At 41.8% G+C, this 13,308-nt stretch overlaps 1 protein-coding gene across 2 annotated transcripts; it reads right to left on the bottom strand.

Moving 5' to 3' along the window:
- Positions 1–25: 25 nt before the first annotated feature.
- On the bottom strand, positions 26–3,570 carry LOC139381800 (methyltransferase 9, His-X-His N1-histidine). Of its 2 annotated transcripts, XM_071125570.1 has the most exons (6): positions 3,225–3,570; positions 2,857–3,018; positions 2,356–2,546; positions 1,998–2,207; positions 1,751–1,935; positions 26–1,499 (listed from the first exon to the last, which is right to left on the bottom strand). In XM_071125570.1, exons 2-6 carry the CDS (start codon positions 2,950–2,952, stop codon positions 1,288–1,290), a joined length of 894 nt encoding a protein of 297 aa, XP_070981671.1. In that variant the 5' UTR covers positions 2,953–3,018; positions 3,225–3,570; the 3' UTR covers positions 26–1,287. The 2 variants fall into 2 exon arrangements, with proteins under 2 accessions (XP_070981671.1, XP_070981670.1); XM_071125569.1 differs by lacking the exon at positions 3,225–3,570 and having other exon boundaries at positions 30–1,499; positions 2,857–3,111.
- Between the last annotated feature and the right edge of the window lie 9,738 nt (positions 3,571–13,308).

A 13,308-nucleotide genomic window follows, 5' to 3' on the forward strand; every position in this document is an offset into this window, starting at 1 on the left:
TTGAATATGAAGGTCAAGAATGACATAAGTCACAGAAAAAAATATTTTAATTGTTGAGGTGATATTACTTTACGTAAAATACAGTGACTGGAACATTAAAGTAAACTTGTTCTGCTGCCTATAAAACTAGATGGGAGATATTCACTGACAAGGCCTCACATTGCTATAAATAATCAACCCAGATGTCATTGTAACAGAACATTACTGCCCAGTTGATAATACAACAGTTAGAAACAGTGTGCTTATAATTAAACCTTAAGACAAATAGACTGGTGGGAAGGAATTCCCTCCATCTGTGCTTGACTAAATCAATTAGATCAACCGGTTCATATGTACAGTATCACAATGTTATTGTTGGAGAAATGACCAACTAAGCCAGAATAAGACAATACATTTACATCACTATACGTCAACCAAGAACAGACAATTTCCAGTGATATGTTGGCACAGAAGATGAAATCCTCCTTCCCTATCATTTACAGAGTTGTGTTATTATATTCCAATCAAGTTATTATATTCAATGGCAAACATCAATTTTTTTGTTTCTTAGAGTGTAGAGGTATGACACAGTATGACACGACAGTTGGTAAACAGTGGAGCCCGAGTTTCAAACCAGGATTCCCCAGCTGACTTTAAAGAGATAAAGTGGTAATGTAAATGAGAAATACTCTCAATGTAATTAAGAAAATCTTACTTAACCTTCACTAATTCAATACAAATCCAGCAGCCAGTCAGAAAGTTTTCTACTGTATCTACTGTACACAGATGCTCTAGGAAAGGTCAGCTGATGCATCTCAATAGTCTAAAGTTGCTGCCTCTCCTCGATCTGCACTCATCTGAAAACAAAGGATGGGTAAAAGCAACAGTTGAGCATGACTCCAACAGGGTCACCAATAGGAATCAGCCAAATAAGTTGGAAGTCCCACCAAGTTGACTACATTAAAATGGTGGAAGCCCTAAATGGCGCTGACCATGCTAATTCAGCCTTTTGGCCTCTAGAGGACTTTATCATTGGCCCTGTTTGAGAGCATCAAATCCATGATGCATTGTGGGCAAATGGTGACTGACATAACGATCTAAAAATAATAAACAAGTTGTTATGTATGGTGCTAAATCATTTGTAGATCAGTCAGTCAGCAGTCACCTGCACTGTGGAACCAGCCCATTATCTATGGTTCAGTCCCGTTGGAAGGACGATTGGTTGTTTTAGGATAATGCAGATGAAGGAAGGAGATGAGGATGCAAATGTGGATAATTGAGATGCACCCCAAGATACAGTAACTGACTTCACTCCTCCACAGGTTTCAGGACGAAGACAGCATCATCCAGTACATAGTAATCTTTGTACATGTCTCCCTCACACAGGTACGGCAGCCGAGTCACTGCCTCCACCTCAAACCCCACTTCCCGGAACACCTCATTGGACAGGTTGGTGACTTGCTCCTCCCATTTCTTCCCCTTCACTTTGATGTGCTCTCTAGGGCGCTGCCACTTCCCACCTAGAGACAGAAAAAACACAGATTCAGGAGACCAATCTAGAAAAGGCCTTGTGGCAGCCAAAATAATAAAAGTATTCTACCTGTCCCCATATATTTTATTTTAAATACCGTTACTATCCAGCCCGAAAGCAGCTCCATACACATTCACACAAATATCTCATTGACATCAACATATGATTTAGCTGGAAGTCTCAAGTAAGGACATGGCCCTAAGTCTTCAACCTGTATCACTGATTTGTGCTCCATCTCACCTATCTCCACCCAGGGCTGGAAGGGCAGGACAGCGGCCAGGATGAGTCTTCCCGTGCTGGGCACCAGCGAGCGGTGGATGCCCCTGAGGAGATCCAGGGGGTCGTCACAGCGGTCTAGCAGGTTCAGACAGCTGATCAGGTCATACTGGAACCCAGTATGCTGCCATTCATCAATGCCTAAAAGCCTAAGAGAAAGAAGAGGACATCAGAGACTGTGTATGGTGTGTAATGTGTGTGTATCACTTACCTGTACTTCTTCCTCTGGAGGTGCCACTTCATGGGAGGAGAAACCTCAGTGGCGTAGACCTCTCTGAAGTGGGCTCCCATCACCTCAGTGACGCCCCCATCCCCGGCCCCTAGGTCCAGCAGTCTCTCCCCTCGCCACTCGGGGGCGACGCGAAGCAGCTGCTGGAGCTGATCTGCAGAGAACACAAACATAGAGCCACGACCTAGGAACCTGGGAGAGAAGTAGAGAAAGGATAATAATGAGTGAGGGATACAGCACCTGGACAAAACATATTGAGAGGTGAGAAAAGAGAAAGCAGAGACCCAAAACAGGAGGGTGTGTGAGAGAGAATGACAGCATTAAAACACCGTTTCCCTACCCATTGATGGATGTGCGTGACACCAGGGGGCTGAGGACAGTGGAAATGAAGGAGTGGTAGAACTGGGTGAACATCCAGCCAGACTTTTCTATGCTGCGTCTCAGAAAAGCCTGGGTGTCCTGGTCCAGATGGCTCTGCACAAACAGAGGCCTAACCACCTCCCCCAACAGGTCTGGGGAGCACTTGTACCACTGAGGAGCAGGGAGGGGAAAGGAGGAGAAATTAGAGAGTGCAAGAGAGTGAAAATTACTCATTACCACAACACTGGTTAATCCGGTTATTTGTGTCAATCTCTTCATAAATACGGACATAAAATAAAAGCTAGGAAATACGACTTCTTTTCCACCTGGCAACCAAGGAAATACAGTCGCTGGTTCTTGCTGAATGCACAATTTTTCCTTTAAAATGCTCACTTCCGCAAAATTATGTCAGGGAGAAGTGTGATATTCTGCCAGTAAATAGTTTAATTGTTTAAAGGTAACTCTGTAGTTAGACACTTACCTCTTGGGTTTCTTGTCCGGATTCTTCGCTTTCGCTTATCATGTTCATGAAAAGTGAACGAGCGAGTGGACTGCGCACGTACTTCCCTGTCCACATCTTTCTAGTACCGAGCAGAACGGCGATGTATCCCAACACCCACGCTACAAAAAGCAATGTCCTCAGCTGTAGATGACACATACCGACAATAACGCAACAGATTTGGCAGCTATTGGAAAAGTGCCTGCTGCAACCTGGTTGTTCACTAACTGGTCACTAGATTTTCAAGTTGTTAGACAGATGTAATATTAGATAAGCTAGCCAGAGAGTATCCAATTGTGATAGCACACGCAGTGCATACCTTCAGGTCCAAACATAACAAACACACAAACCTGAAGGCGTGGTGACCTTTTGGAGTCCACATGTTATTTATTCGACATCTTAATCCGTTGTGCAAATACTTTCAGCTCAATTCGAATTGCCTTGTGACGGTCACATCTGAAGACTGCCAGCCTAGCAATGCTACGTTCAAAACAACTGGGAAATATCAGAGTTCTGTGCATTCAAAACAACTAAGAACTACGAAAAATAACGACCCCCGACTGGTAAATTTCGTTTTCAACAGTCATCCACCCGGAATTCCAAATCGGGAACACGGGCCTCTTTCTAGAGCTCCGACTTTCCGACCTGAAGTTCGCTGACGTTATGATTCGTCGTGACTCGTTTTTTTCCGAGTTCCCAAGTTGTCTTGAAACCTACAAAAAAGGATAGGGGGTAAAAATCTGGAAATACACGTTTGCTTCCTGTGTTACATCTAAATAGTTCCCACATAGTCTTGTCCAACAATTAATTGTTTTCTTTAACCTTTATTTAACAATGCACACCCCAAACCACACATCGGCAGAGATGGATGGCATTTTCAATCACCTCAACGGTTTCAGTTGTCTGGTGTGACTTAACGTTAAGTGGAGAGACAAGACGTACAGAGACATTTCTGGGGAGGTAGCATATTTGTAGTTATTAACTGTGTGGTTCCAGCCCTGAATGCTGATTGGCTGACATACCACTAGTAGGAGAAAACATGTAGTTTTACTGAGCTAATTACGTTGGTAATTGTAGGAAATGGATTAATAGTCATTACAATTATAGTAAATGATGTGTGTAGTTTTAGTCATGATGTGTGTAGTTTTAGTCAGGATTAGGGTAAAACAATACAACTGTAACAATGCCTATCATAGTATCTTAAAAACAAACTGTCTGAGCAAGATTCGGTGCCGACCTTGGCTGTGGGCCAGTGAGAGTACTTCCCAGGGTCTCCCTATCTTGAGGGAGGACGGGGAGTGATTCTCACGGACTCCCCTAATCTTTGTCGGCTGGGTAGCAGGACAGTGTGTGCGTAGGATAGCTAATGTTTGTGTGTGAAAGTATGTGCGTAAGAAGCCCGTATAAAATAAATGGTTTTGTACAACAGACCAGCGCTCTCGTGAATAAACCTTCTTGGCTATTTTAGCTGGGCCTCCATCTGTTTCATTTCAATCAGTATCTTACAAATCCTGATTAGCAGACTGAGTAGTTTAATTGAATTGGTTTATGAACATCAAAAAAAAATTTCTCATGACACAGTACGCAGAGCCGGCGCAGGATATCCTGGTCCAAGGAGGTGTACTGGAGACCAGGAGCGCTGAGCCGGCACCATCCTTCCTGGCTGGATGCCCATTCTAGCCCGGCAAATGCGAGGAGCTGGAATAGAGCACACCGGGCTATGAATGCGAACTGGAGACACCATGCGCATCACTGCGTAACACGGTGTCTGACCAGTCACACGCTCCCCACGGTAAGCAAGGGGAGTTGGCTCAGGTCTAACCCCTGACTCTGCCAATCTCCCCATGTGCCCCCCCAAAAAATGTTTTTGGAGCTGCCTCACGGGCTTCCGTGCTAGCCGTGTTCCCTCTTATCATCGCCGTTCCTCCTGCGCTATCTCCACCTGCTTCCATAGCAGGGTCATGTCCCCTGCCATTACATCCTCCCAGGTCCAGGATGTCCTCCACTCATCTTTCTCCCGGGCCCAGGATGTCCACTCCTCTTGAACACACTGCTTGGTCTTTTTATGGTGGGATCTTCTGTCACGTTCGTCATAGAGATTGGACCAAGGTGCAGCGTGGTATGCGTACATTCTTCTTTTATTAAAGAAAGAACACTGAACAAACTAACAAAACGAACGAAACGTGAAGCTATACAAATAGTGCAGACAGGCAACTAAACATAGAATAAGATCCCACAAACACCATAGGGAAATGGCTACCTAAATATGATCCCCAATCAGAGACAACGATAAACAACTGCCTCTGATTGGGAACCATATCAGGCCACCCATAAACATACAAATCACCTAGACCTACAAAACCCTAGACATACAAAAACCCTAGACAATACAAAACCCTGAGACAATACAAAACCCCTAGACAATATAAAAACTAGCGTACCCACCCATGTCACACCCTGACCTAACCAAAATATAAAGAAAACAGAGATATCTCAGGTCAGGGCGTGACACTAAGGTGTCGGCTACAGATGATGTGCAGGACCTTGCAGGGATGTGTAGTCTTGCATGATGTCTACATTGATGCTAATTAGCATTTTTGAATCTGAGAGTAAATAGAGACTAATATATTGATAAAAGTCACCTTGTCCGTGAGAGATTTACATGGTTATCAAAACGTCATGCCAAAACACAGCCCTTATTTGAAGTGTTTCTAAATCCCCTCTGGGAAAAATGTATGGTGGAAAAACAATTGGAACCATTTTGCTGTTTGACCGCTAGGTTTAATGGGTATTATGACACCTCCACTGTGAGGCTCTCTCAATTTGTCATGGGTCCGCCATTGTTCTGTGTAGCATAATTATGCTAATATTTGAGACCAGTGTATTGCAGTTAACTTCGTATTTGACTTAATTTTTGTATTTGTTTTTATTAGGGATCCCGAATTAGCAGCTACTCTTCCTGTGGTCCAAACACACTAAGGCACTTACACCACACATAAAACAAACTATAAAACAGTAAATCATATAACATTATTACCCCACTACATACATTGCATTCTGAAAGTATTTAGACCCCTTTACTTTATTCACATTTTGTTACGTTACAGCTTTATTCTAAAATGGATTAAATTCTACGGAAAATTCCTTCGACCTCATGGCTTGGTTTTTGCTCTGACATTCACTGTCAGTTTTCTGAGTCAATTCACGTAGCATTCAATGTCCTGCATTTGTGTTAACCATGGCAGCCATCATAGTAAATAGAGAGATGTGCAGAAATATAATCAGCCTCTGTGTCTCTGAATCCTTTCACCTTAATGTATTTTTCATGTCAGCCAGGCCCATCTTTTTAAAGATACACAATTTATTTAAATCTCTAATTGAGTAAATAATTGAGTAAAGTTAAATCGTTGTGTTCTGTTCACAATATAAAATTGCAATAAACAGTACCACACTAATGTTCTATTTTCAGCCAGGCCCATCTTATCAAAGAAGACACATTTTGGTTGAATGCATTCAGTTGTGCAACTGACTAGGGTATTATCCCCTTTCCCTTCCCTTTGTTGTTGTTATGCCGTTTACTACTCAAACATATTTGACTTGTTAAATCAAAGACGAAATTAACTGCAACACAGTGGTCTAAAATATATTAGCACAACTAGGCTACACAGAACCCCGGCGGCTTTTCCCAGTACTAAAACATCTCCCAGTGCAACATGCCTAGCTATGTCCACTGGGGTGGGGTTTACAGAGCGCTCTTTGAAATAAGAGCTCATATTCAGTGCTTGCAACTTAGCAATTTTGTTGCTAGATTTAGCAACTTTTCAGACTACCCTGGCAACTTTTCTTTTCAAACAGCACCTAGCAACAAATTTAGCTACTTTTAAAAATGTATTTGGGATTTTTAGCAACTTTTGAAAAGTGACTCAAATGCTAAAATGCAAGCATTTTCCCTCTAAATGACACAAAAACTATTTCTCTGTCACACACAGTCACAACACACGTGCCTGGCTGCAAAAGTGCATTGTGAGTGATGTCAGCAGCAGGTGTTCAGTTCGTGCACGGCAGCAGAAGGCCTGCAGCAATTTCAGCAAATTGAAAATCATTGTTGGCTGACGAGCCAAACCCAATTAATATAGTTGTTCAAGAATGCTTGATCTTGAACAGAACTTCAATCAACAACATCAATCAACATGTCTCAATCAATATTGTACAGCCAGAAGTACAGAAAAGAGTGGGAGTCTGTACCTGAACAAATGTAAAATCATATTTTTCGCCGAGATGGCCAGTCAATTTGAGTAACGTTATTGTGTATTATACGTAATGACGCAGTTTTACGTTATCACACAATGACATCACAACGTCATTTAGCAACAAATCAAACCTGCCTCTAGCAACTTACCCTGAAAATGTGTTGGCAGCACTGCTCATATTGCCATGTTCCAATGTATGGAGTTCTCACCACACCAGTACTCAGCTCTGGTGAGCTCCTGCCCAAGTCAAGAACTGCCAATATACAACACGTTGTTTCTCGTGTAGGCTGCTATCATATTTGAAATATAATCAAGTGGGATGGAACAAATTGGTCACATTAACTGCCACCAGCGACGTGATACAGCTGCCCAGTTGGAAGCAACAGTGGGAAGCACCTCGATACAACACCGTTGCACACTAGTCATTCACACCGGATTAAGCTATGTCACAGTGAAATCTAGGTGGTGAAAAATATTACAAGTTATTTATCCCTCACCCATCAAAATAAACATCACTTTCTTTTAGGTTTTAACTAGCTGCTGCTGTTGTGGCCAGCTAGCCAGCATAACCTAGACTCATCAGGAGACTGACTGAAGAATTGACTGAACCGAATCCGTTCGTCTCCACTCAACTCTCAACTGTACAATTTACAGTGCCTTGCGAAAGTATTCGGCCCCCTTGAACTTTGCGACCTTTTGCCACATTACAGGCTTCAAACATAAAGATATAAAACTTTATTTTTTTGTGAAGAATCAACAACAAGTGGGACACAATCATGAAGTGGAACGACATTTATTGGATATTTCAAACTTTTTTAACAAATCAAAAACTGAAAAATTGGGCGTGCAAAATTATTCAGCCCCTTTACTTTCAGTGCAGCAAACTCTCTCCAGAAGTTCAGTGAGGATCTCTGAATGATCCAATGTTGACCTAAATGACTAATGATGATAAATACAATCCACCTGTGTGTAATCAAGTCTCCGTATAAATGCACCTGCACTGTGATAGTCTCAGAGGTCCGTTAAAAGCGCAGAGAACATCATGAAGAACAAGGAACACACCAGGCAGGTCCGAGATACTGTTGTGAAGAAGTTTAAAGCCGGATTTGGATACAAAAAGATTTCCCAAGCTTTAAACATCCCAAGGAGCACTGTGCAAGCGATAATATTGAAATGGAAGGCGTATCAGACCACTGCAAATCTACCAAGACCTGGCCGTCCCTCTAAACTTTCAGCTCATACAAGGAGAAGACTGATCAGAGATGCAGCCAAGAGGCCCATGATCACTCTGGATGAACTTCAGAGATCTACAGCTGAGGTGGGAGACTCTGTCCATAGGACAACAATCAGTCGTATATTGCACAAATCTGGCCTTTATGGAAGAGTGGCAAGAAGAAAGCCATTTCTTAAAGATATCCATAAAAAGTGTCGTTTAAAGTTTGCCACAAGCCACCTGGGAGACACACCAAACATGTGGAAGAAGGTGCTCTGGTCAGATGAAACCAAAATTGAACTTTTTGGCAACAATGCAAAACGTTATGTTTGGCGTGAAAGCAACACAGCTCATCCCTCTGAACACACCATCCCCACTGTCAAACATGGTGGTGGCAGCATCATGGTTTGGGCCTGCTTTTCTTCAGCAGGGACAGGGAAGATGGTTACAATTGATGGGAAGATGGAGCCAAATACAGGACCATTCTGGAAGAAAACCTGATGGAGTCTGCAAAAGACCTGAGACTGGGATGGAGATTTGTCTTCCAACAAGACAATGATCCAAAACATAAAGCAAAATCTACAATGGAATGGTTCAAAAATAAACATATCCAGGTGTTAGAATGGCCAAGTCAAAGTCCAGACCTGAATCCAATCGAGAATCTGTGGAAAGAACTGAAAACTGCTGTTCACAAATGCTCTCCATCCAACCTCACTGAGCTCAAGCTGTTTTGCAAGGAGGAATGGGAAAAAATGTCAGTCTCTCGATGTGCAAAACTGATAGAGACATACCCCAAGCGACTTACAGCTGTAATCGCAGCAAAAGGTGGCGCTACAAAGTATTAACTTAAGGGGGCTGAATAATTTTGCACACCCAATTTTTCAGTTTTTGATTTGTTAAAAAAGTTTGAAATATCCAATAAATGTCGTTCACTTCATGATTGTGTCCCACTTGTTGTTGATTCTTCACAAAAAAATACAGTTTTATATCTTTATGTTTGAAGCCTGAAATGTGGCAAAAGGTTGCAAAGTTCAAGGGGGCCGAATACTTTCGCAAGGCACTGTACGTCATCAGTTTGGGCACCATGGGTGTCCGTATAGCCACAGAACAATGAGCTAGATATATGGAGCGAGATAGCTGCCAAAATGTTGAACATATGTATCGTTAGGATCGTAAGAAAAGCCAATACGTGAAACGTAAAATTAGAATTTGTACATTTACAGATCTATGTTAAGATTATGAATGAACATTTACACATTCAAATCTTACGTCTTCCTTTACTTGGATACAGAGCTTTTTGAAACTTAAACTTTTGTCAGTAATGTGGCATTTTTTATTTAACAAAGCATGTCAGTTAAGAACAAATTCTTATTTACAATGACGGCCTAGGAACAGTTAACTGCCTTGTTCAGGGGCAGAACAACTGATTTTTACCTTGTCAGCTCGGGGATTCTATCTTGCAACCTTTCAGTTACTGGCCCAACGCTCTAACCACTAGGCTACCTGCCGCCCCACATCTGCAAAGGACCTGAACTGAACATAGCTAGTCGAAGTTGGCAAGTCAATCAAGCAACTCCAGCCCAGACGTTAGAGCTTGTTTTAGAACTGCATTCAATAATGGCGTTATACCAGTAGATGGGCCTTCAGCAAATTACTTGTGTGAGAATGATAGACACAGAAGATCATTCTCTAGAATAACCACCTGAGCTGCAAAACAGTTTCTTATTTAAGCTAGGTCTATTCCGCTATCTAAATATGCCATGATGTTGTGTGTTATTTAATGGCCACATAATTGCATATATTATTTTTCTCTGCTTGGGGCTACTGTGTTGATAATGTAACCTAATGAATCACACCTTTTCCAGTATTTTAGAGAATGGACTGTAGGCCTTATATTATTATATATTATATTAGGCATTTTGACTGTTGTATTAGTGAAGGCTTGTTATTCTATTCATCCTATTCATATCTGGATCCTGGGACGCATTTAGCGTTAACGCTGGGACCGCTGATATATGTCCCAGGATCCTTGCTCAAACAAGTTGGTACTACATTGGCGAAGCAGCTAACCTAGCTGCTAGCAATCAAGCTAGGCAACCTGGTCTACTATTGCCGGATACCAAGCACGCTAAGCGGTTAGCCTTTGTGGCTAGGGCTGCACTTTTATTTGTCTCAGTTTTAGGACCTCCAATTTCCAGAGTTTTCTACTGCCGGTGTCTCTCATTTCACAGAGTGAATAGCGGGCTCGTCCTACTATCAGTACTATCATGCCCTCGAAAAAAGACGAGGATCACATCTCTGCTGGGCAGGTACGTGAACTCTTGGGGAGAAGCAGAACGTTTTCTATAAGGAAAAATATACTTCAGCAGGAAAATAACTTTAAAAGCTTCATACAAATGATAATGGAGTCTACCAACAAATGGCTGGACGACCTGACTAAAGATGTACAAGACATTAAAACAAGCCTTCAGTTCACACAAAAGGATGTGGATGTATTGAAGACCACACAGGATACACTTTCCGGAAACTGTTCCTCTATGCGGAATAAAATCACCACAGACAGGGAGGGCCTCCAGAACATGTCTGGGAATGCTGATTACCTGGATGGACAATCGAGGAAAAATAATATTGTAATAGATGGTATCCAGGAGAGCCAAAGTGAGACATGGGATGAATCAGAGGACAAAGTTCAAAATCTGTTTTCTGAGGAGCTACAATTGGATCAACAGGTTGAGCTGGAACGTGCTCACCGGTCTGGGAAACCAGGGGGCACTGATGGTGCCAATGGAACCAGACCCAGGCCAATTGTAGTGAAATTCCTCAGGTTTAAGGATAAGCTTGCAGTCCTTGAAAAAGCCAAACGTCTTAAAGGGTCCTTCATCATCATCAATGAGGATTTCTCAGATGCAGTCCGTCAAAGAAGAAAGGAACTAATACCAGCTATGAAGGCTGCAAGAGAACGAGGTGACATAGCATATCTGAGGTATGACAAACTGATTGTTCACCCTCCCAAGAAGTTATGAGGAGTGACAGACACAAGTAATTCCAGACCCACACACACACTTAGTATCGCTCTCTCAGATTCCAACTGCTGATTTATGTTTGGACATATAAATACTGGAAATCTACCAAAGAAAGGTCTGTTAATTGCTCACTTGAATATATGTAGTTCAAGGAACAAAATTCATGAAATATGCGGTCTAGCGCAGTCAAACAATATTCATGTATTGGCAATATCAGACTCACTTGGACTCTTCTTTTGAGGATGCTGAGATCTCTGTACATGGATACAATTTGTTCAGGAGGGACAGAAATAGATATGGGGTTGGAAGTTCAGTTTCCATTCAGAGTCATATTACAGCAAAACAACGTCAAGTCTTAATGTTGAATGGATTAGAGGCGCTATGGGTAACGGTGCATGTAATGAACACGATGGGAGACAGAGAGCTGGTTTCAAGCACAGGACGCAGCAGGTGTTCATTGTAAAGGACCACAGGAGGAGGCAGGTAGTTGAGTCCAGGGGCAGGCAGAAAGTCATACACAGTGGGTCCAAAAAAGGCAACAGTACAGGCAGGGAAAAGGCTAGTAACGTCATCCGGGAGATCAGGCAATAGGTTGATAACAGGAAATCCGATAGGCTAAAGTACATTCAGGGAATAGGTGAAAGGCATCGTTTGTGAGGCAGGCAAAAACTATCATACATGGGAGAAGTACATTACAGTTAAACCAGCGCTCCAAATAGAAGTGTGCAAAGAACTGAACTAATTAGTGTGTGATAATGACATACAGGTGTGTGAACAGGTGATCAGAATTCAGGTGATTGGGATCTGGAGAGTGAGCTACGTTCAGGGGATCTTTGTGTTTGAGAGTGTGAGCTGGAAAGTGAGCTGTGTATGTGTATGAAAAGTGTGAGTTGGAAGCAGACGTTACAGTGCATTTACCACATTTGAAACCTATACTAATTGGTTGCTGCTATTGGCCACCTAGTGCTGATGTGAAATATCTTGTAATGTAATTTGCGAAATGTTGGATAAGGTATCTGATGAAATACGGAAATCAATTTTTTGGGAGATATGAATATAGATTTTTTTGAATACCAACTGTCCAATGAGAAAGAAACCTATTTCTGTTGCCAATGTATGTAACCTGACCCAAGTTATGACATTACCAAACAGAATGTTCACTAATAAGTCCGGTATCACATCATCTACTTGTGTCGATCACATTTTTACTAACATGGTTGAACATTGTTCTAAAGCTGTATCAGTGGAACTAGGTTGCAGTGTTCATAACTTGGTTGCACTCACTAAGAAAACTAAAATACAGAGGGTTCAATTAGGACTAATTTGTGGATGAGATTAAGAATGTGCAATGGTTGGAAGTGTGTAGTAAGGATGATCCTGAAATGTCACAAAGTTTGTTTATGAAATTATTTAAAAGTATAGCTGATTAACATGCCGCTTTAAGAAAATGCACTATGAGGTCAAACGGTGCGTCAAGGATTGATGATGAGCTGAGAAATTTAATGATTCAACGCTATGATGCCAAAAAAGTAGCAGATAAATCTGTCCCTCTGTTTGATAAGAAAAGTTTTTGTAAATTAAGAAATCTTGTGACTAAGCTAAATACAGGAAAGAAGAAGGGATTCTATCAGCACAAAATGTATGAAGTAAAAGGTGATGGGAAAAACTGTGGAGAACGTTGAACACTATTATGGGTAGGAATTTGAACATGTCTGCCTCTTTTGTTGAATCAGAGGGTATGTTTATTACAAAACCACATGACATCACAATCTACTTTCATGAATATTTTACAGGCAGAGTGGACAAGTTGAGGAATGCTATGATTCCAACTGATGGCTCTATGTCATATACCCTTATAAAATATTGTATCTTGAAGGAGAGGCATTGCATGTTTGAATTTCATCAAGTAGAAAGGGAAGGTAGAAAGGATGCGGTTGTCTCTTTCAGA

This window comes from Oncorhynchus clarkii, chromosome 23 (assembly GCF_045791955.1).
Source record: "Oncorhynchus clarkii lewisi isolate Uvic-CL-2024 chromosome 23, UVic_Ocla_1.0, whole genome shotgun sequence".
Classification (NCBI taxonomy): domain Eukaryota; kingdom Metazoa; phylum Chordata; class Actinopteri; order Salmoniformes; family Salmonidae; genus Oncorhynchus; species Oncorhynchus clarkii.